Genomic DNA, 23,658 nt, shown 5'->3' on the forward strand with positions numbered 1-23,658 from the left:
GGCACAGGGCGTATCAACCACACCTGCTGAAGGGGGCACCTCAGGGGCTCTTTTGACCATTAAAAATCTTACAAATTGTATAGCATCATTTCTAAATTATGTACGGAGCTGTTATATCATCAATATGTGTTGGTATTATTTGAGCCCTGTATGGTTGTATTTATCTGTATGTATAGCTATATGTTGTGTGACACTGCTACTTAGGCACTGTACAGTACATTATTTTTGCAGTGTATGGTGGTAGTACTGTATAGTATTGTCAAATCAATAAGGGAGACTAGACATGGACCGCACATCCACTATATACTATGATCAATTGCGGCTAGGCAAAATTTATAATCATGAACATGAGGTACTTTGTCAACATTTTGATCAAATTGTATGCAAGTACTGTATAGTATTGTTATTTAGGTAACTGTATGGAAGTGTTATTTAATCAACATATGGCACTGTATGGAGCTTTTAGTTCGGCATTGTTTTCTATGGTTATTTTTACACCATGTGGGATAGGGCGGTGCCAACAGGAGGTACTGTACAAGGCACCACAAAATGTAATTTCCATATGAGCGAGAGCCATTAAGGCTTATAATCAGTGTCAGACAACAGCATGAATGTACAAAAAGGAAACCTACTATAGCTACAGGAGACAACTTAAAATGGTTTTCCCATTAGAGACATTTATGACATGTGCACAGGATATGTTATACATGTCAGATAGAGGTGGGTCCCACCCCTGGGACCCGCACTTATCTCTAGAATGGGGCTCACTAAACGCCATTCTACTGCTCTGTGTTGTGGCGGAAACAGGAAATTTCCAACCATGAATTACGGAAACAGCATAGCTCGCATCCCACTCTTTTTGAGAAAGGTTCAGGTGTGAACCGAAACGTTGCTCATTCTTTCCACCTGGTGGTGAATAAACCAACATCTCCCCAACACTGAAGTCCTGGTGCTGTTACTTGTCCTCTGTTCCTGTTATATATATATATATATATACAGTGAAGGAAATAAGTATTTGATCCCTTGCTGATTTTGTAAGTTTGCCCACTGTCAAAGACATGAACAGTCTAGAATTTTTAGGCTAGGTTAATTTTACCAGTGAGAGATAGATTATATAAAAAAAAAAAAAAAAAAAATAACATTGTCAAAATGATATATATTTATTTGCATTGTGCACAGAGAAATAAGTATTTGATCCCTTTGGCAAACAAGACTTAATACTTGGTGGCAAAACCCTTGTTGGCACGCACAGCAGTCAGACGTTTTTAGTAGTTGATGATGAGGTTTGCACACATGTTAGATGGAATTTTGGCCCACTCCTCTTTGCAGATCATCTGTAAATCATTAAGATTTCGAGGCTGTCGCTTGGCAACTCGGATCTTCAGCTCCCTCCATAAGTTTTCGATGGGATTAAGGTCTGGAGACTGGCTAGGCCACTCCATGACCTTAATGTGCTTCTTTTTGAGCCACTCCTTTGTTGCCTTGGCTGTATGTTTCGGGTAATTGTCATGCTGGAAGACCCAGCCACGAGCCATTTTTAATGTCCTGGTGGAGGGAAGGAGGTTGTCACTCAGGATTTGACGGTACATGGCTCCATCCATTCTCCCATTGATGCGGTGAAGTCGTCCTGTGCCCTTAGCAGAGAAACACCCCCAAAACATAATGTTTCCACCTCCATGCTTGACAGTGGGGACGGTGTTCTTTGGGTCATAGGCAGCATTTCTCTTCCTCCAAACACGGCGAGTTGAGTTAATGCCAAAGAGCTCAATTTTAGTCTCATCTGTCCACAGCACCTTCTCCCAATCACTCTCAGAATCATCCAGATGTTTATTTGCAAACTTCAGACGGGCCTGTACACGTGCCTTCTTGAGCAGGGGGACCTTGTGGCACTGCAGGATTTTAATCCATTACGGCGTAATGTGTTACCAATGGTTTTCTTGGTGACTGTGGTCCCAGCTGCCTTGAGATCATTAACAAGTTCCCCCCGTGTAGTTTTCGGCTGAGCTGTCACCTTCCTCAGGATCAAGGATACCCCACGAGGTGAGATTTTGCATGGAGCCCCAGATCGATGTCGATTGACAGTCATTTTTTATGTCTTCCATTTTCTTATTATTGCACCAACAGTTGTCTCCTTCTCACCCAGCTTCTTACTTATGGTTTTGTAGCCCATTCCAGCCTTGTGCAGGTCTATGATCTTGTCCCTGACATCCTTAGAAAGCTCTTTGGTCTTGCCCATGTTGTAGAGGTTAGAGTCAGACTGATTAATTGAGTCTGTGGACAGGAGTCTTTTATACAGGTGACCATGTAAGACAGCTGTCTATAATGCAGGCACCAAGTTGATTTGGAGCGTGTAACTGGTCTGGAGGAGGCTGAACTCTTAATGGTTGGTAGGGGATCAAATACTTATTTCTCTGTGCACAATGCAAATAAATATATATCATTTTGACAATGTGGTTTTCTTTTTTTTTTTTTATATAATCTATCTCTCACTGGTAAAATTAACCTAGCCTAAAAATTCTAGACTGTTCATGACTTTGACAGTGGGCAAACTTACAAAATCAGCAAGGGATCAAATACTTATTTCCTCCACTGTATATATATAAATTTTTGCAAATAAGTTTATTATTTCATAATTTTTTTAATACTTTTTGTACTATAATCCACATCATATTATTTAACTGTGCGGAAGGTGAAGAAACAGAAAATGGTTTTGTATTAATAACTCCTACTAAAGATCATGACAGAAACAGTCTTGTAAGCCCGCAGCTGCACAGACTTTAAGTAGGAAAATTAATGTTTTGCAGTGTGTTATTTCTTTATAAAAACAAGCCTGTTATTACAAGGTGGATCCGCAGGCTTAGGCTTCTTGTTATTGTACAGCATTATTTAAAATGATTTCAAAAGCTATAAAAATCTATGCAGCTGTAGGTTAACCCAAATGTGTGTCTAGCACAGTCTCCAAAATGTAAAGATGCTTCATACAACTTTGATAGCACAAGAACTATGAATTATGGTAATCCTAAGGAAAGACTGAAAGAGGAATGATATAACACTGCACTGAAAGAAAACAGAATTGATGCAATATATATATGTACTGTATATGTAGCCAGATTTATTATAAGATGTTTTCTTATAGGTAGCACATGCTAAGGGTATGTTCACACAGCATATGTTTGAGACAGAAAAATACGAGAATACCTCTGAATCCAGGCGTTTTTGGAGCCGATCTTCAAAGTGTTTTTGGTGTTTACAAGTGTATTTTGAAGCGTATTTTGAGGCATATTCTTCTAAGCGTTTTTTTGTAGTGTCAGTGGAAAATCAGCTTAAAAAACACCTCAACAAGAGACATTCCACTTCTTTTTACGAGATGTAATTTGACAAGGCGTTTTTTTTAATTCAGCAGAATAAAAATAAGCCTCATATGAGCTACACAGTGTATTTCTTATTGAAATCAATGGAAAACTGTTTGCAGTCATATTTGAAGTGTATTTTGGAGTAAAATAAAAGCAGTTTACGCTCCAACATACACCTAAAAATAAGCCATGTGAACCTAACCTAAGGAGTTAAAAATGTTTATACTTTACTATGAAACATTACATTTATTTCCTTTCACTGGTAAACAAAAGCAAACTGACTATACATGCAGGGTGGCCATTTATTTTATCACTATGCAGTTTTGTATGAATATTATGTGGATGTATGCTAAATCTCTGTATTTAATGGCCACTAGTACCTACATCTCTCCCTTCTATGTCACTGCAGGTAAAATATATCCAAATGATTGGGAGATCGTGTAATACATGGCCGCGCTGAGTCCTGCAACCTCCTTATAACAATTCTCTGCTCTGGCTCATTGGACATATGGACGAGAGTGGTACAGATGGGACAACATGGAGATAACTCAGGAAATATTTATTTTTTTGACTTATTTTTAGCTCCACAATTATGGTTTACACCGAAATGTTATTATAAAGATTCTCATTTGTATATTTATATTAGGAGTATTTATCAGTTTGTGTCCTGTAAATACCTTTCGTAGGTTCAGCAGGTTATGTCTGCTTTAGTCTGCATGACATATATCTCTGTGTTCAGTGTAAAGCTACAACAGGTTCAGTCATTGTAAGATGATCCATGTCTTGTGCATAAGTGTTCACTGTTTAATATCAGATGTCAGTTTTATGCTTCCAAATCCAACTTGAGATTCTTTAGCTTTTAATCTGTTAGTAGATATAACTATATTGCTAAATTCTTTGTTGAAAGGGAGTCTGCAAAGGAGAATTATGAGTACTCATAGATTATAAAAATGTATCTGTCCCTTTGAATAATGATCAAATTTAAAAGGAAACCACGAAGCAGAAATAATTCATCTGGGAAATGCCTCACAATGCAATCCCCTTGGCTCTTAACTGCACATGATTAAATATCCAGTCTTGTCGTACAGTACTGTTTTATTTTATTCTAACAAATGATCCGAGTTGCCCTTAGACACCCCTATATGTACTTGGTCATGCCCTCAAAGTTGGATTAAGGATAAAATGGATGAGACTAGTCCTCATATGTCTTTATATGTTAACTCACCAAAAGTTTGCATCTGGGTCCACTCAAACTTTTGGAAATGAAAGTTTTATGGATCAACAGAAAAAAAAGAATTCAGTGTCATATATATTTTTGTCCACAAGTTTGCATGCCGTATAAGGAATGCTAGAATTCACATATGCATATTAACTTTATAATGAATTTCTCATATAGAGGTAAGTTGAAATAATAATTCATAAGAAATGTGTCTACTTTTTTTTCTTGCTACTTATATAGCGCCAACTTATTCTGCAGCACTGTACAAACATTTTCATCATTCACTTGACTTCCTGCTCCCAATGAAGCTCACAACCTAATTTTTCTAGAGCAAAAATCAATAGAAGCCATTTAACATATCAGTGTACTGTATGTTTTAGGACTGTGGGAGGAAATCAAAATACCTTGAGGAAATCCATGCAAGTACTGAGACAACATATAAACTCCATGCAAATGCTTGCACCCCAGAGCTGTAAGGCAAGAGTACTAACCACTGAGCCACCATACTGCCCTTAATGTTTACATTTTGAGAAAAGTAGCTTGTTTGGCTGCAATGAGATCCATGGGAGAAGATCTAACCTTAGACTAGTCCCATACCACTTATTCACAGGTAGTGTGAGCCTGCACAGTGTGGTCCCTTTCTGCAGGTGCCCTGAAAATATGAAATGGCAGAACCAGTCTAATGAAGATTCTCCTGTCCAAAGATCGTGTGGCAGGTCTGGTGGCATTAACCGATATCAAGTGGCCCATATACATCCTTGGATCCCATCATCTTTAGTATCCTTCCTTACAAGCACCTCATATGAGAATATTATTATTGGCAATGTCCCAACAATATTCTGCTTTTACAAGACATTTTTAGCATTTGTTCCTGCACATAGCTAATTGTTGAAAAGCCTACCTGTCTTTTATGGCAAAATTAATTTACCTATATAATTGAAAGCATACGCTCAATTTTCTATTGCAAGAAGAACATTTTCAAAATGTATTAGACTGCAATTTGATGAATGCCAAGTAATTTCAACGTTTGGTATTGTTTGTACATGCTATTTACGCATTTTATAAACATAAGAAGCAAGCAATAACACATCAATCTTTTTGTCATCTTCAAAGCAACAACATTGATTTATGTAAGATGTATATATTTCCTGTTCTATAAAAGGTTTAAAGTAGATATTGAATTCAACATTGATATGAAATTCAATCTGCAAGGTGCTGTGATGGACATTTGATTGAAGAGAAAGTGACATTTGTGTTTGGTATTAGTCATTTTAGATTATGCTGTTTAGGAAGGGTTTAACTATAACTGGAAACTTGAATATTCTTTACCAAAAGTACTCCAGTGCGTCAGTCTTATATGAAATCTATCTTCTCATAGTCGGCTAAAGAACTACATATCCTATTGACAAATACCCCAATCATTTCAGATTTCCATATATGAGATGAAAGTAATGTGCTGTAGATAGTGCTATATAAATCCTGCCGGATAGAACTGAGCTACTAATTGTCAATAAGTTTCTCATCAACCATTAGGGTTTTAAGGAAATACATCATCAGTTATTGTAAATATATTTTCTCCATCATTTTTGTGACGATCCATAATTGTTTTAGTAAAATACAGTATGGCAGTTTTTACACTGGCCACTAGAGCACATACAATAATCTAACATTCCCTGTTTTCAATGATCCTACAAAGAGACGTGCTGGATAGGCAAGATTTGGCAAAATCACAATAATTTTATTGCGTCATCAAAACAAACAGTAATACATCTTTGAAATGCAGAGCATCATTTACAATAGGGCAAACAGCCGGCTGTAAAAAATTCAATATAATGTAAAGTCACAAGTGTGCGTACTAATCTAAGACAGTATCTACATCACATAATAAATACAAAGTAGTTAATGGGAATAATATCCACCTACATCGTATATAAGTAGATGTAGGAGACAAAAAGTCACTAAATGCAGCACAACATGGGGTACAAAATACTAGGGTGATGTGCAGACAGGGGTTTGGTTGGTATTTTGTACCCCATGTTGTGCTGCATTTAGTGACTTTTTGTCTCCTACATCTTATATACTATGTAGATGGATACTATTCTCATTAACTACTTTTGATTTTATTATGCGATGTAGATATTGTTTTAGATTAGTATGCACCAATGCACTTTGACTTTACATTACATTGAACTTGGTAAAACCAGCTCACTGTTTGCCCTATTGTATGTGATGCTCTGCATTTTAAAGATTATAACATTTTTTACTGTTTTTATGATGACACAATAAAATGACTGTTATTTTGCTAAAACGTGTTTATCCAGCACGTTCTTTGTAGGACCATATATATTGAGTATTTATGTGCATGGCTATACATGGATTATAGTGGCTAACAATTCATAGGTTGAAATTAACTTTCTTAGTTTTTCACTAAGCTCAACCCTTTTAGGCAGAAAGAGTGAAAGATATATCCATGGATATAGATATGTAGCAGGAACCATATTAATAGCTGGCACCAAGGGATAACATTTTTAATTATTAATAATAGTCCTGCCTCTAGATGCAGGACATTATCAAAGTAATCAAACATCTGGCTTTGCAGAAACAGCATGTTCTGGACAGAGCGTGGCACTAGGTACAGTACTGTAGATGTGTACACATATAGCGTTATATTTTGGTGATAGTAGAGCTAAAAGGGTTCTTACTGTAGGTTGAGATATTAGCATTTGTAAATCAGTCTTTAGATTAAAGCATTTTTCACAGCACTGCATGGTTTGTCTGCAATCCTTACCGCTCTGGGCGAAACTTGTGCTTATGTGGCCTTTGCAAATCCCATCGCTGACATTCTTTTCCTGTCTCTGTGTAATCCATTGGTCCTCTGTAATGTTCACCATTACAGGTCACACATTCCACTGAAATGATGATATGGTACATGAACAGTTTGCATAGGTAAAAAGGAATAATTTTGCATTAATTATTTGAAAAAACAAAAATAATGAAAATGTTCCTAATTCCAAGACACAGAATATGTGAAATGACATTGGAAGACTCCCTGAAAGCTTCAGAAAAGGCTAAAAAGATGTACATATAAGTGCTTTCAATGTCTTAAGGGGCAGCTGGTTTAACAGTGTCACTAAATGAAGAATACGATTTTATTAAACATCACCAGCCAAAAATTTAAAAAGTTCAATGAAACAGCAAATGCTACATTAGGAATTGCACTTGCATCATACATTATTATGTTTTGTATTTAGGACGTCAAATTAGTTTATTTAATTTCCATGGGTTAAATTAGATACAGAATGGAGAGCAAGTTATAATGGCTTTCTTAAGAATACATCTCTCCTTGGTTAATATGGATCCCATTTCAAGAATTTGGTTTTGCTCTTTTTCTTGAGGATAATTGGCAGCACATGGTAACACATATGTTCTGAGCTTTTCTTGTGTATTTTTGTGCACTTACAAGAGTAAAAACAATAAAACCTGATAATTTACCAGTGAGTAAAAAAAAAAACATAGTCGCCTTGCCAACCAAAAAAGCTTTAGACTTTAAAGGGGATGTCTTACAATGACAAACCTTGTCCCTGCCCGGGAACTCTCTCTACGAGACAGAACAGAAAGCCACTACATAAGGATGGCTGACGCTCTGGTGGACCGAGGCTGTCCATGCATTATTTGGATGTCCATCATGTAAGACTACATTTTCCCTATAGCAGCCACTGTGGGAAAATGTATGGAAGGCGTATCTTCTGCCGATGATTACAGCTGATCGCCGGGGTTAATGAAACTGGACCTGCAGTAATCAGCTGATCACTGTGATAGTTTTTATTTAAAATGAGGTTGTATTGATTAATCAACTCCTTTAAAAACAATGAGATATATTTATCAAAACTAATAGAAAAACAGGCCTTTTGCCCATAGCAAAAAAAAATCAATGCTCCGATTTAATTTCTTAAAGGCTATGTACACCTTTGAAATGTTTTTGTGTCTTTTTTGTTTTTTTTTAGTAAAAACGTTTGTTTTGTGCAACTTTCTAAATACTTTTTATTCAAAACAATTTTAACTTTTTGAGATACAACTGCTTTGTATTCTGTATACAGAGCAGCTGTATCATGCACTGAGACCTGAATCCGTCAGGTCAGCGGCACTGACGGGTTCAGTGTCAGCGGGTTCTCCGTGTCTCTGACACGCAGGATCCACCTGTCATCGATCACATCTGAGTTATGAACTTAGATGTAATTGATAGCAACTTGATTTAGAAAGTTGCACAAAACACGCTGATAGACATATATAGGGCCGGCCCTAGGATAGATGGCCCAAGAACACAGTATTTTGTCCTCTAATTGTGCCCACAGTATTATGCAATCTGTAGTACCCCTACACAGTATAATGTCCGCTTAGTGGCCCCCACACAGTATAGTGCCCCCTGTAGATTTTGCCATATAGCCTCCCTGTAGACAGTGCCATAATCCCCCACCTCCTTTTTGTAGATTGTGCCATACAGCCCCCCCACCTCCCCCTTGTAGACAGTGCCATACAGTCCCCCACCTCCCCCTTGTAGACCATGCCATACAGTCCCCCACCTCCCCCTTGTAGACAGTGCCATCCATTTTGGAAACTACACCCCTCAAGGAATTCATTTATGGGTGTTGTGACCATTTTGACCCCATAGTTTTTTCACAGAACTTATTTGAATTGGGCTGGGAATGAAAACAAAATTATTTTTTTCAAATAATATGTAGTTTTGGCTGAAAATTTCTTATTTTCACAAGAAACAAAATACCCCATTCTGTTGTGCAATTTGTTCTGAGTGCCGCAATACCCCATTTGTGGTGATAAACTGCCGTTTGGGCCCATGGGAGGGCTCAGAAGGAAAGGACCACCATTTGGCCTACTGGGGATTTTCTAGTGCGAAGTCATGTATGCAGAAGCCCCTGAGGTACCAGTACAGTTGAAACCCCCAAGAAGTGACCCCGTTTTAAAAACGACACCCTTAAGGCATTCATCTAGAGGTGTAGTGAGCATTTTGACCGGAGACCTACACCCCATAAACTGTAATGTGGGTTCTCCCGGGTATGGCAATACCCTACATGTGGCTGTTATCAGCTGCCTGGGCACACAGCAGGGCTCAGAGGGGAAAGACGAGGGGGGATAAGCTGTGCGGAGTGCATCAGGGTAAGTAAAATTGGGGTAAATTATAAACCAAGGGATGTATGATAAATTTTAAAACACTCTTTCATACACAGCTCTGGTTATTCGGGACACGTGTCACATTGATATATTGTGTCATCCCTTATCGTCCTCTTATAGCAGACTTTGCACCTCTTTTGACTTTTTCCCTTCTTGCCAGTTTGGGGAACTTCTCCTGGAAAGTGTTGCCGCCCTGGTACGATACGTGTGGCCTCACTTCCAGAAGTACTGGGTGCCCCCCCTTCTTGGTCCCTAAAGATTAGTTTCTTGATAATCACCTCTTGAAATTCCAGGAAAGTTCCCGTCTGGCCTGCACATCGACGTAGCACGTACGCATTGTACAAAGCCATCTGTATGATGTGCCCGGCCAGCTTCTTATACCACACCGCATGGCGCTGTAGGGCTTCAGGACTTGATTTGACAAGTCCATCCCTCCCATGTACCTATTGTAGTCCAGGATACAGTCTGGTTTGGGGGTGGCCTTTCCTTCATATATCCTAAACCTGTAGGTATACCCTGATGCACTCTCGCACAGCTTATACATCTTCACGCCATACCTTGCCCTCTTACCCGGCAGGTACTCGCGGAATTGAAGCCTCCCTTTAAAATGTACCAGGGTCTCATCAATAGAAATACACTTCTCGGGGGGGTAAGCTTGGGAAAACCGGGCACTGAAACGGTCTAATAGGGGTCTCCGTTTATACAAACGGTCAAAACTGGGGTCATCTCGGGGTGGGCACGGCTCATTATCAGTATAATGTAAGAAGCGAAGTATTGCCTCATTTATTTATTTTTTTAGGTTACAGTTCAGTTCTGAAGTTGCTTTGAGGGGCCCATATATTAGAAACCCCTATCAAACACCCCATTTTAGAAACTAGACCCCTCAAAGTATTCACAACAGCATTTAGAAAGTTTATGAACCCTTTAGGTGTTTCACAGAAATTTAGAGCAAAGTAGAGGTGAAATTTACATTTTTTTTTTGTCAGAAAATCCTCTTTATACCATTTTGTTTATAACACAAAAGGTTTTATCAGAGAAACACAACTTAATACGTATTGCCCAGATTCTGCAGTTTAGAGAAATATCCCACATGTGGCCCTCGGGCGGTAATGGACTGAAGCACCGGCCTCCGAAGCAAAGGAGCACCTAGTGGAAACCCCCCAAAAGTGACCCCAATTTGGAAACTAGACCCCTTGAGGAATTCATTGTAGTTTTCTTGGGTTGCATGCGGCTTTTTGATCAGTTTTTATTCTATTTTTAGGTGGCGTGGTGACTAAAAAACAGCAATACTACTATTGTTTTTTTATTCTATTTTTTTTTTACAGCGTTCACCGTGCGCTATAAATGACACATTCACTTTATGTCTTATGGCGTTTGCACAATAAAAAACGTTTTGTAAACAATCATTCACTTTTTGTGTTACCTTATTCTAAGAGCCAGGACTTTTTTATTTTTCAATCAATAAAGCCATGCGAGAACTTGTTTTTTGCGTAACGAACTGTAGTTTCGATCAGTACTGTTTTTCGGTACATGCGACTTTTTGATCTTTTTATTCCATATTTTGGGAGGTGAAGTAACCAAACAATTGTGATTGTGGTACGGTTTATTATTATTTTCTTTTACGGCGTTCACCGTGCGGGATAAATAACGAAATAATTTTGTAGTTCAGGCCGTTACGGACGCGGCGATACCAATTATGTATAGTTTATTTGTTTGTTTATATATTTTTATTAATAATAAATGACTGATAAGGTAAAAAGGGGGATTTTTACTTTTAATACTTTTAAAACTTTTATTTTCTTATTTTTACACATCTTTTTTTAACTTTTTTTTAACTTTATTACTTTGTCCCACTAGGGGACTTGAGGGCAGGAGGCCCTGATCGCAATTCTAATACACTGCACTACATGCGTAGTGCAGTGTATTAGAACTGTCAGCTACTCACTGACAGCAAGCATAGTGGGTCCTGAGGTTGTTAGGACCCACTAGGCTTCCGTCTATGGCATAGATGGACGCCATTGTTTGGTGTCCGGTTGCCATAGTCACCATCGCCGGCCGCTATCGTGTAGCAGGCCGGCGATGGCAGCTTAACCTCTAAAAAGCCGCAATCTCTATAGAACGCGGCTTTTAAGGGGTTAATCAGCGGGGACACAGCGATCGGTCCCCGCTGTAGGAGCTGTGACAGCTGCTGTACGAGACAGCAGCTGTCACAGCTCCTGTATGTGTCGGGAGGACGGCCGAAACGGCCGTTACTCCCGAGACGTACTATTAGGTCATGGAGCGCGAACGATACAGCTGCCATGACCTAATAGTACGTCCAGGAGCGGGAAGGGGTTAAGTGATTTTTAAAATGATGTGCGGTTTGGGCTGCCATGGGCCCCCTGGGAGCCTCGGGCCCCGGGCGGCCGCCCGAACCGCCAATATGATAATCCGCCACTGCACACAGCCCACAGCCCCCTGGTTGGTAATGCCACACAGCCCACAACCTCCTGGTTGGTAGTGCCACACAGCCCACAGCCGCCTGGTTGGTAGTGCCACACAGCCCACAGCCCCCTGGTTAGTAGTGCCACACAGCCCACAGCCCCCTTGTAGTGCAAGGACTATGAAATTACCCTGATAGCTGGCGTGCAATAGACATTCAAAGAAGGACAACTGTGCAGGAGCACACAAAATACCCAACTTTCCCAGCTATCAAATAAATGTGTGGAAATAAACTAAGATATAACTTTTATTTGGTCTAGCTAAAGGATTATATCTTATTTGATAGCTGAGAAAGCTGGGTATTTTGTGTGCTCCTGCACAGTTGTCCTTTTTTGTAGGTAGTGCCACACAGCCCACAGCCTCCTTGTAGATAGAACCCCCCCAACCCCTTCCAGTGTAGATAGCGCCACTGTAGCTCCCTGAAGTAACGGAATCCCCATGTGGACGGGGCTTCCGCTCCTGGAGCGCTGCTTAATGTCTGTCCATATATAGACAGTGACATCAGGGAAAACTCCTGAAGCGGAATCCCCGTCCACAGCGTTGCTGACGCTATGACCGTCGTTTCCACTCCAGGAGAAGCTCCTGTCGTCTGTGTCCATGACGTCATTGGCTTCTCCTGGAGTGGAATCCCCGGTCATAGCATTTGCAACGCTGTGACCGGGGATTCCGCTTCAGGAATTTCCCCTGATGTCACTTTCCATATATGGACAGAGACATCAAGCAGCGCTGCAGGAGCGGAATCCCCGGCCACATGGGGATTCCGCTCCTTCAGGGAGCTACAGTGGCGCTAGTAGATAGCAGAGCAGGGAGATACCTCCCTGCTCTGCTATAGTGCCGTCGCTATCGCTATAGCAGCCGCAGCAGCTGCTAGCGGCGCCACCACCCTCATGCCCGGTGTCACCGCTAGCAGCTGCTAGCCACTAAGTTAAGAAGCGCCCGGGTGGAAAGGCGACTGCAGTTAGTGTGTGTATCCCGGCTGGTAGTTGCAACGGTGCGGGGATACACACACCCGCTGGCGCCCCTCTTGCCGTGTGGCGGCTCGTGCCCTTTGCGACCACACTGGTCGAATGTATCCAAGGCCGGCCATGTATATATATATATATAAATAATTAATTAATTTCAAATGAGTAAGTAGCCTTCAAATTGCACTGGAAAAAATGCACTGTGCACTGTGATTGGTTGCTATGAAGAAGTCAAGTTGTGAGTTCGCGTAATCATGAGGGGAGCAATCTCTCTACCTCTCCTCCCCCTACCTTTCTCTGTGGTGACTAGCAGGCTGCTCTGTATACATGAATACAAAGCATCCTGTCAATTAAAAACCAGAAATGAGGTAGAAGGCAATGAGAGCTCTCCCCTCATGTATACAATAGACTCATAGCTATGAGTCCACTATATTCTTTCAGAGCTCTTAGCCAAACAGCATAACTTTATTTGTGCCGTTTTGGCTACTAGGTATACGGAGCTGTAGCTATGCATAGGGCAGCATATTCAGCAGACAGATCCACTTTAGAGTCTTGATTTGAAGTAAGTTCCTTTAAGGAAATATTAAAAGAGAATCTGCCAGCAGGGAAAAACATATTTTTGTATTGTAGTGCAGCATGTAGGATACTTATTACAAAGTTGTGCGTTATAATTCTGAACTCCCTGGCATGCCTTAAAAATCGGACGTTCCACTGACTATTTAACTGTCACAAGGGTTTGGAGCAAAAATTCTACAAAAATTGCCTTCCATTACACAGATGATTGATGTGCTGTTGATATTCAGTGTCATTACCTATGCATCCAAATCTCACGCATGTACAGTTCCCTGTGATCTGGCTCATTTTGTGAACGTAATAGCGTAGAGTAGATGCTGTACATCAATCACTCTTTAGAAGGTCATGGAAAAGATGGGAGTGTCTAAATATTTCACTGTACTAGAAATGACTATAGAGCTTGTGGAAACATCACAGGAACAATTTCTAAGGTATGCAAGTGAGATTATAATTGTAAAGCACACCTGTGTGATACGTCTGCTTCCTGCTACACTACATTACTAAGCCTTCCAGGAAGTTTTCTCCTGCTAAAAGCTTCCCTTAAATTTCATGTTGACTTAGTTAAAACACATTCTAATGGTTTTGAACTATAAAATTGAAAACGTTTCCGGAGTTTATGATGTCTGAGTAAATCTGCGATTGTGTGACGTAGACATTTCCCTTAAGGCCCCTTTACACGTCAATATTTTCTGACCATAGATAACTTATCGTTGGCTTGAAAAATCTTTATTAAGGATCGCTGCTGCCATTTACAAGAAGTGATCCATGGAAACTCTTCGGCCCCATGCACAAGATCGTAGTTTTCCTCCCTAATTACGGCTCAGGTAATTACGGATAAAATTGCGGACCCATTCATTTCTACAGGAAACCTACGGACACCTTTCAGTATATCTACGGATGTGTGTCCGGGCCGTAGAAATGATCCACAAAATATAGAACATGTCCTATTCTTGTTCGCAATTATGGACAGCTACAGATGTGCATCCATATTTGCGGATCCGTATTTGCGGACAGTAAAAAACATTGTCGTGTGCATGAGGCCTTCCACTTGGGTGTGCAATGAAATTGTAGTCTAGCAATAGCTGCAAGTAGAACTGCACGTGAGGCAGCAAGGTCTTGAATAAAAGAAAATATTACCACAAGCAGTATTTACATTTACTGGTCATGGCACTAATAACTATGATTTTTACAGTATTGCAATTGGCGCACTCACCAATGGGAAAAGTGTGTATGCTTTATGCTTGTTCAAGTCCCCATTGCTGTAGGAGTAACAAATACAGAGAAGCTTGGAATACAACCGCACTACAGCCTTGGCGGTTGCTTTCAGGAAAATACATTTCTTTCTACAATCCTTATGGATATTATTTCACAGTATGGTTTTGGATGAGTCCTTCATCAGGCTAACCCGCTCATGGGGAACCTTCTGGAAGTCTAAAGGAGGCGAGCAGTTTAAATGTGCAGAGCGGCATTAGTAGACTTTACATGTGCATGACCGGAAGCACATGTAGCTATAACAACTAGGATGCTCGGAGAGTTGTTAGCATTAACGAAAGTGCTTGCGGTCATGGCAACTTCCGGTCATGCACATGTAGCATCTGCTGATGCCGCTCTGCACATTTGATCTGCTCACCTCCGTCAGATTTTCAGGAGGTTCCACGTAAGCAACAGCACTGCATTCCTTTAGCCTGATGAAGGACTCATGTAGTCCGAAACGTTGCTACAAATTTACATATAATGCAGAAATAAATGTCCTTTCTTACAAGCAACCTCCAAGTCTGTACTGCGGATCTATTCCAAGCTTCCCATGAGTTTTACAGTGGCATAGATCAATAAGAATCAACACCATTGCTACCTAATGTAGCAACATCTCTAATAAAGCAGAGCATTAATAGACATGTCGCCAGCGTCGGATCAGCATGATTTAGCTAGTTTTTTTGCATTTGAAATACTTATTGGGAAATGGGCACACACCACTTTGGCTAATCAGGCCATTTGTCGTCACATTCGTGAAGAATTTTACATGCTGAGTTAGGCATAAGTGGCATGTAAAAACTCGTAATGAACTTTTATTTTTAGGTAGTTTTGTGCATCTAAGGCTCTGCTGTTTGGGTCAGACTTTTAGCTACAAACTCGAATTTTTCTGCATTTTTTTTTACAAAATATTATGCTTTGATTCAAAATCAGATGTAGGCGCCTATGAGTATAAAGTTCTGGGTGGCATTTTCACAATGAGCCAGGTATTTACTTTCAGAAAATATATGATTATATGAGTATAATGGTATAATATTTCTTTTATTTTATAATTCAGTTTTTATCTGTATAAGTAAAAAGTATAAAAACTGTCTCAAAACACCTGGCAACAAAAAGGTTAAAGAAAACAATGATGACTGGCTGCAGTAAAAACAAAATGTTACGAAGTTTTTGAAATCCTTTGTAAATATATTTAGGGAAGATGCAGGATATATTATTGGGAATAAACTTGTCTTTACGTTAACTGCCTCTCGTGAACAGAAAGAATAAGCATCCTGTAAGGCCTGTAATGGAAGGGCTATATTTTATGTATAAAGGAAAAATACCAAACTATCTTCCAGCATTTTCCCAGAGCCATCAGTTATAAACATAAAATGATGTCTTAAATAAAAGTACGTAATTTAGAGGGCAAGTAAGATTACTTTCAGAAGATGTTGCCATTAAATCTATTAAAATAATTTTTTATCACGTTTATATTCAGATATGGTAAGGCATAAAAAAACATATGTCTGTAACCATTGGGTTTCAACAGTTCCACCTGCTTCGAATTTAGAGAATAAAACCGCCAAAGCATGGAATTTAATTGGCTATAAAACAAACACAGTGATAGTGTTTTCCAACCATTTGTGCTTGTGTACTTGTGTCTAGCGATGTTATTTTAAGTGGTTTTCTGTACCATGACATTTCTGTTGATTTAAAGTTTGTCCACTTTTGAAAAATAATTATTTTAATTGCTCCAATGCATCTAAAAATAAAAATAAAAGTATACAAGTTGTCTTGAATCTTCCGTTTTGATTCTAGAGCTCCTATGCAGACCTATGTGTTTCTATGGTTACAGACTGCAAACAAACCTTGCATACAGTGATCCTGAAGTTTTAATTCTTTTGCAACTAACCACTTATTTATGTTAATGTACATTTGTTAAAGAGGCTCTGTCACCACATTATAAATGGCCTATCTTGTACATAATGTGATTGGCGCTGTAATGTAGATTACAGTAGTGTTTTTTATTTAGAAAAATGATCATTTTTCACGGTTATGACCTATGTTAACTTTATGCTAATGAGTTTCTCAATGGACAACTGGGCGTGTTTTACTTTTTGACCAAGTGGGCGTTGTATAGAGGAGAGTGTGACGCTGATCAATCAGTGCCCCATCAGCGTCATACACTTCTCTCCATTCATTTACTCTGCAGATAGCGATATAGCTATATCGCTATGTGCAGCCACATACACACACACTAACATTACTGCAGTGTCCTGATAATGAATATACATTACCTCCAGCCAGGACGTGATGTGTATTCAGAATCCTGACCACTTCTGTAGTGTCTCTGATTGGTCAGCATCATACACTTCTCTCCACAACGCCCACTTGGTCAATAGTAAAACACGCCCAGTTGTCCATTGAGAAACTCATTAGCATAAAGCTAATATAGGTCATAACTCCGTCAAAAAATATCATTTTTCTAAATAAAAACACTGCTGTAATCTACATTACAGCGCCGATCATATTATGTACAATATTGGCCACTTATAATGTGGTGACAGAGCCTCTTTAAGTAGGAGAATTATTTGCAAATTAGATTTTTTATTTTAGATTCATTGTAGCAATACAAATATATTAGTTGCCAAGGTGTGCGTACCCTTTAAGAGTTTGTAAAAAGGAACAAAACTCTTTATGCAAGTGGCACCTAGCCTACGTTTTACCAAATTCCATCTTTAAGGACTAAAAGTCAATAGTAAATACATAATAGGAAAAGGCATCAGGGAGCCCAAATTTTATTGTGGTGTCCTAGAAACTCTCCATTTTGCAGAAAACTATTTTTAGAACATGACAGTTTCAATATGCTTGCTATATGCTAGGTTAGTTCAGACTATATCCAGGGATAAAAAAAAAATATCATAATGCCACTCCAGATACTGCAATAACAGAAAAATTGTAAGAAAAAAAGTTATAGAATCTGTTTACAGAATATATCAATAGTTGCCCATCTTTATTGAAACCCGTATAAATAGTTTGTAGTCGTAAATATTCAGGATCAGTACCAAAATAATCTTAGCATGTAAACAACTCCAACTCAGCCATTGCAGTGGCAAAATCTACTTGTTTGGACCATTGCAAATTGAATACCAAAGTGGTTAGCATTTCCTTGGGTGTCTTTGCAACTTCACATAATTCATTTCCAGTTGACTAGGACAAGAACTGGGTTATTTTAATTTAGACTTCATGCACATGGTGAAAATGGGAACGCGGATTATTGAATACTATAGAATACAATGGTCAGTGTTTTTTAACATTCATATATTATTCTTATTATCAACCTTTTAAGAGGTTTCTTAAAGATTTACCTTCTGAGCATGATGGAATACTGCATACTTCATGACGAACTTTCGGGTTTTTTGTAAAACACCAAGGTCCCCCTTCTTCTCCTTTTGGATTTCGACAATAGTTTTCATTGAGGTCTTTACTTTGATAGCTCGAATGCAAAAAGCTAGTTTTAAAATGACATTATAGCACATGTTGTAGTAAGTGGTGTTATAATAGTTAGTATGAAAATTTTGCATGCACTACTACTGTAAATATGTTTTAGTATGCCTTCATTTTCATGATATACCTTGCCCTACATATGCCAATCATGCCAGTCGTAATGTTAGCCATAGCACTGCTCCCAAAATTAGCAATATTAATTAGCAGCTGACATTGTAAACACTACTAATTACTAGTCTTCTTGTGACAGCTGAATGGATATTATTAGATGAGATGCTTCTTCTCATAGGTAAAAGCTAATGATATACATTGGAAAGTGCTGTCTTGTAATTAGATACTAAACGGCTTGTAAATAATTTGTAAACAAACGAGCCATAAAACTAGCAAACATTTAGTATTTAGAAATGCAATGCTTAGTGTACAGAAAATAGGAGTAGTAGTAGAGACTTGATGAACGTCATTTCTAAATGATTAGTATTTGTATATGAATACTAGAACAAACATACACTTACATATTTCTATGGATAATCTTATGGAGATATGTTTGCATACAGTATATTGGCCTTCTCTCGTAGGGGCCTTTATGAAAGCTGACTTAAAATTATATACAGTATCAAACAATCTGGCTGTTCAAGTCATGAATTTCAATTATGAGGTCCGATCATTCCCATTAAACTTCTACCAAGTTTATTTTATATATATATATATATATATATATATATATATATATATGCTTTTTATTAGTTTTCAAAATATACAATAGAATAATTAATATACAATTGCATATGGTATCCATATACACACAAATACAGTACATTGAAATACACAAATCATAAAAACCCCATACCACCGTCTCTCAACCCCTACCCAAATCCTCTCTTCTACCCAGTTTATAGGATTTTGTATATATTAAGATAAAATTATAAATGAAGTGAAATGTCATGTTCAATATGGCACTTTAACAATAACTAATTTGGTTATTCCATTGCAATTTAATCCATTGTCTTTTGTAGAATTTCTTATAATATCACCTTGAGTGATATAAAAATGTACCTCTTAACAAACATACATTACTCCTAACAGAACTACAATGCTTGAAGAGATAGTTTTCTTCCTTCTGTAGCAGAGCTATTTTGCATACTTCCCAGGAAATATTCCCATAAGTAGTCCCTACCTTTTGCAGTTTCTCAACAAGGAGAACCAGTACCCTAGTATGCTACAGTTCCTTGAAAACCCTAAATAACACATCTTGATATCTTGTCTTATCTCAGCATTGCTGATTTGACCAATTCAGCCCTCCTACATCTGTATTCTTTGGGGAATGGGGGGGGGGGGGGGGGGTTGGTGATGAAATTGTTGCCAAAATATAAAATGTTCTCCAAACATAACTTGTACGCACCAATACGAATAAAGAGGAAATAAGTCATTAGGGGAAAGGGGCTGACTCAGTTTACGTTTCTCAGTTCTCATGATCGGAAATGACATAAAACAGAACATTACTACAAACCTCTCTAGTAAAAAAAAATACAGAAAATAACCCAAAATTACTACACAATGCATTCCTTGACATTAACATGGAAACCACCGTCCTAAAAACAGATGTTGTGATGAGGTTGTTCTGTGACTTTCAGCCCACACATTAACAAGCAGCAAATGTTCAAGTGTTTAATTCTTTCTTTTTATAATTGCTCTGCACATGAGTCTGTACTAATGACATCATGATATTTTTGGGGGGTTAATAAACAAAATAGCGTGCGGCTACTTCATTTGTCAGATGACCGTTGTAAGCTCTGATTGTACTGCATGATGTGAAAACAATAATAATCTAAGCAGCATGCAATAGCTGTATATGGACAGAATCTAAACCTGGCATCATGCTGTATTTGGTAATACCTATGAAAAACTTATAGTCTGGTCAATAAGCTAGACCTTTAATAAAATGTCTATAGTCATGAATAATTCAGTTCATCTCATGGAAATAAATCTCTAGCCACTGATCATCACAAACCATAGAAATAATGCCACCACAACTAATGAACATGAAGTGTGTGTGTTTATAGACTAGTCTTTCTCAATGAATTAGAATATCATCAAAAAGGTAATTTATTTCAGTAATTCAATTCAAAAAGTAAAACTCAAATATTATATAGATTCATTACACAGAGTGATCTATTTCCAGCATTTTTTTTCTTTCAATGTTGATAATTATGGTAACAGTTAATGAAAACCCAAAATTTAGTATCTCAGAAAATTAGAACATTATATAAGCCCAATTTAAAAAATGATTTTTAATACCAAAATGTAGGTCTACTGAAAATTATGTACAGTATATGAGCTCAATACTTGGTCGGGCTGCGACTCTGCATGAATTACTGCATCAATGCGGCGTGGCATGGAGGTGATCAGTCTGTGGCACTGCTGAGGTGTTATGGAAGCCCAGGTTGCTTTGATAGCGGCCTTCAGCTCGTCTGCATTGTTGGGTCTGGTGGCTCTCATCTTCCTCCTGACAATACCCCATAGATTCTCTATGGGGTTTAGGTCAGGCGAGTTTGCTGGCCAATCAAGCACAGTGATACTGCCGTTATTAAACCAGGTATTGGTATTTTTGGTAGTGTGGGCAGGTGCCAAGTCCTGCTGGAAAATGAAATCAGCCTCTCCATAAAGCTTGTCAGCAAAGGGAAGCATGAAGTGCTCGAAAATTTCCTGGTAGACGCTGCGCTGACTCTGGACTTGAACTTGAAAAAAATGCTGGAAATAGATCCCTGTGTGTAATGAATCTATATAATATATGAGTTTTACTTTTTGAATTGAATTACTGAAATAAATTACCTTTTTGATGATATTCTAATTCACTGAGGACTAGTGTATATATATATATATATATATATATATATATTTTATATTTTTTATTTTATTTCGTTACTCCTCTATTTCACACCGTACACTACTCAGTTAATGTTCTCTGCTGATGTTTCAGACTGTCAGGTCAATCAAATGTTCTACTTCATGCAGGTGATTACCAGAGGGGAAAGCACTAACAATTATTTTGAAGAATAGTACCCTTGGGCCATATATCATATAGGACTAATGGGACCTTTGCACTTAGTAATATAATGACCATAATTTGTTAGCCACAAGCAACTGGTGTTAGCTAATTTACTTACAGTATGTTAATCTAAAGGGACAACAAATGACCTTTCAATCTGAGCTATTATTTCAGTCTGGAAAAACCACAAGACCTGGTCTATCTATCTATCTATCTATCTATCTATCTATCTATCTATCTATCTATCTATCTATCTATCTATCTATCTATCTATCTATCTATCTATCTATCTATCTATCTATCTATCTATCTATCTATCCAAGTTAGTCTTAATTCTCTTAAGGCTATAGTATGATCAAGTGCCCCAAAACAAAAGGGGGTTGGTAAAAGAGTTGTCTGGCTTAGAGTTAAAAACCACCCTAATTATTAAAAAATTTAGCGATCATTTAAAATACTAATTTACATAATTTGGAATAAAAATATCATTAATTATAATTTTCTTCACAATCCAATTGAATGTTTTCTGGGTTCTGTGTCAGTAGTATAATGGACTTGCATTCGTTTCAAGTAGATTATATTTATGTGAGGTATATATTGTCATTTCATTCCTACCTGTGTTCATGTGGGACCATTGAATTCCATGACTGGCATGTAAAACCGTTCTTCGTTGTATTCCGTAAACCCTTGTAATTACTGCCTTTTCCATTAATACAATCACGGACATAATCTGTTTTTTTTTTCAAAAAGTACAATTACTTGATCTGAATTGGTAATTCATTTATATACCTATAAATTCAATGTGCATTCACACCCGATTAATCTCTTAATAGGCATAATATTCATACCATGTGAAATAGGAGTCATTGATCCCTAAGAACAGTGGCATACATAGAAGAAATATGGCCCCATAGAAAAGATAAAAATGACCCCTCTATTCGGTGCCAGGTTTTGTCACCCAAGACAGAAAGATTCAGTGTTGTTTTCCTCCTCAATGCACTTTACATGAACCTTGGGCCAATTCCTCACCAACTTGATGCCAACATTCCTGACCCTCTGGAAAGGAGAGTCCTGCACATGCTCTTGTGACCCATCCACAATGGGGATGAGAGCAGCCAGGGCTGGGCCCTCTCCCTCCAAACGCCCTATAGCAGCCACATGGCCTGCCTCTATGGAAAGTATGCACTGCCTAAGAAGTTCGCAAAAAAAGACCAAATTCCTGATCGTGCATTCATAGTAAAAAGGGGAAACCCATTATAATTCCAAGTTTTGCCACCTACGAAAGATGGGTCTTGTGTTTGTTTTCCCCCTCCACACTTAACCATGACCCTTGAGCCAATTCCCAATCCCTTTGTTGCTAACATTGCAGTTTATCTAGAGAGGGAAGTCCTATACAAGCTCTCATCCCCCAAAAGCAAAAGGGAAGGATCAAACAGGGCTGGGCCCCTCTGTCCTGGGACTCCCTAGCAGTTGCAAGGTCTGCCTTTATATGTACGCCCTTGTTCCTGGTAGATACAGAATGAAGGCATTCACTTCTCAACCTAATAATCCATATTTCAAATGATCTGAATATGAAACCTAACAGACTAAACATCTAAGACTGATAAAAGGACTTTCATGAATTATAATTTAAGAAATAAATATGTTAATATTTTTGAAATGCATACCACATACTGAATATTATTAATATATTACCACTATATTATTTCATTATGAATAAAGTGTAAGAGTTTAAATTCTTCATCAACTACTTTTATATGCAATTCCGCTTTCACAAATAATTAAAATATTGAAATTAACCCAAAAACAGCCGCACTAAATGTAAGTAGTTCTAAAACATACAGCAACAATATATAGCATTTTTTTTTTGCATAAAGCATTTCATAAGAATAAATGTTACCTTTCTTTTCAAAAAGATCAAATGTATGATCTAGTTTCTTCTTTATTCCTGTTGACAAGCTATTGAAAGAGAACCAGTGGCATCTCTTTATGTTTTTATCAAAAGCAAACGCCCTGGAGAGAATAATGCATTTATTAGCATTAAACACAGATTTCTTTTAATTCCACTTTAGCAAACTACAGCCTTTTGTGCTTCAATCA

At 38.2% G+C, this 23,658-nt stretch overlaps 1 protein-coding gene across 1 annotated transcript in view; it reads right to left on the reverse strand.

Annotated features, from left to right (window-relative positions):
• HGF (hepatocyte growth factor) overlaps window positions 1–23,658 on the reverse strand; it is a 125,512-nt gene that overhangs the window by 76,966 nt on the left and 24,888 nt on the right. The window contains exons 3-6 of the mRNA XM_075855074.1: window positions 23,459–23,571; window positions 22,174–22,288; window positions 18,377–18,519; window positions 7,361–7,481 (exon numbers count right to left, since the gene is read on the reverse strand). Of these exons, the coding sequence (XP_075711189.1) occupies window positions 7,361–7,481; window positions 18,377–18,519; window positions 22,174–22,288; window positions 23,459–23,571 (492 nt within the window). The remainder of the gene's footprint in view (window positions 1–7,360; window positions 7,482–18,376; window positions 18,520–22,173; window positions 22,289–23,458; window positions 23,572–23,658) is intronic.

This window comes from Rhinoderma darwinii, chromosome 3 (genome assembly GCF_050947455.1).
Source record: "Rhinoderma darwinii isolate aRhiDar2 chromosome 3, aRhiDar2.hap1, whole genome shotgun sequence".
In the NCBI taxonomy this organism is placed as follows: Eukaryota; Metazoa; Chordata; class Amphibia; order Anura; family Rhinodermatidae; genus Rhinoderma; species Rhinoderma darwinii.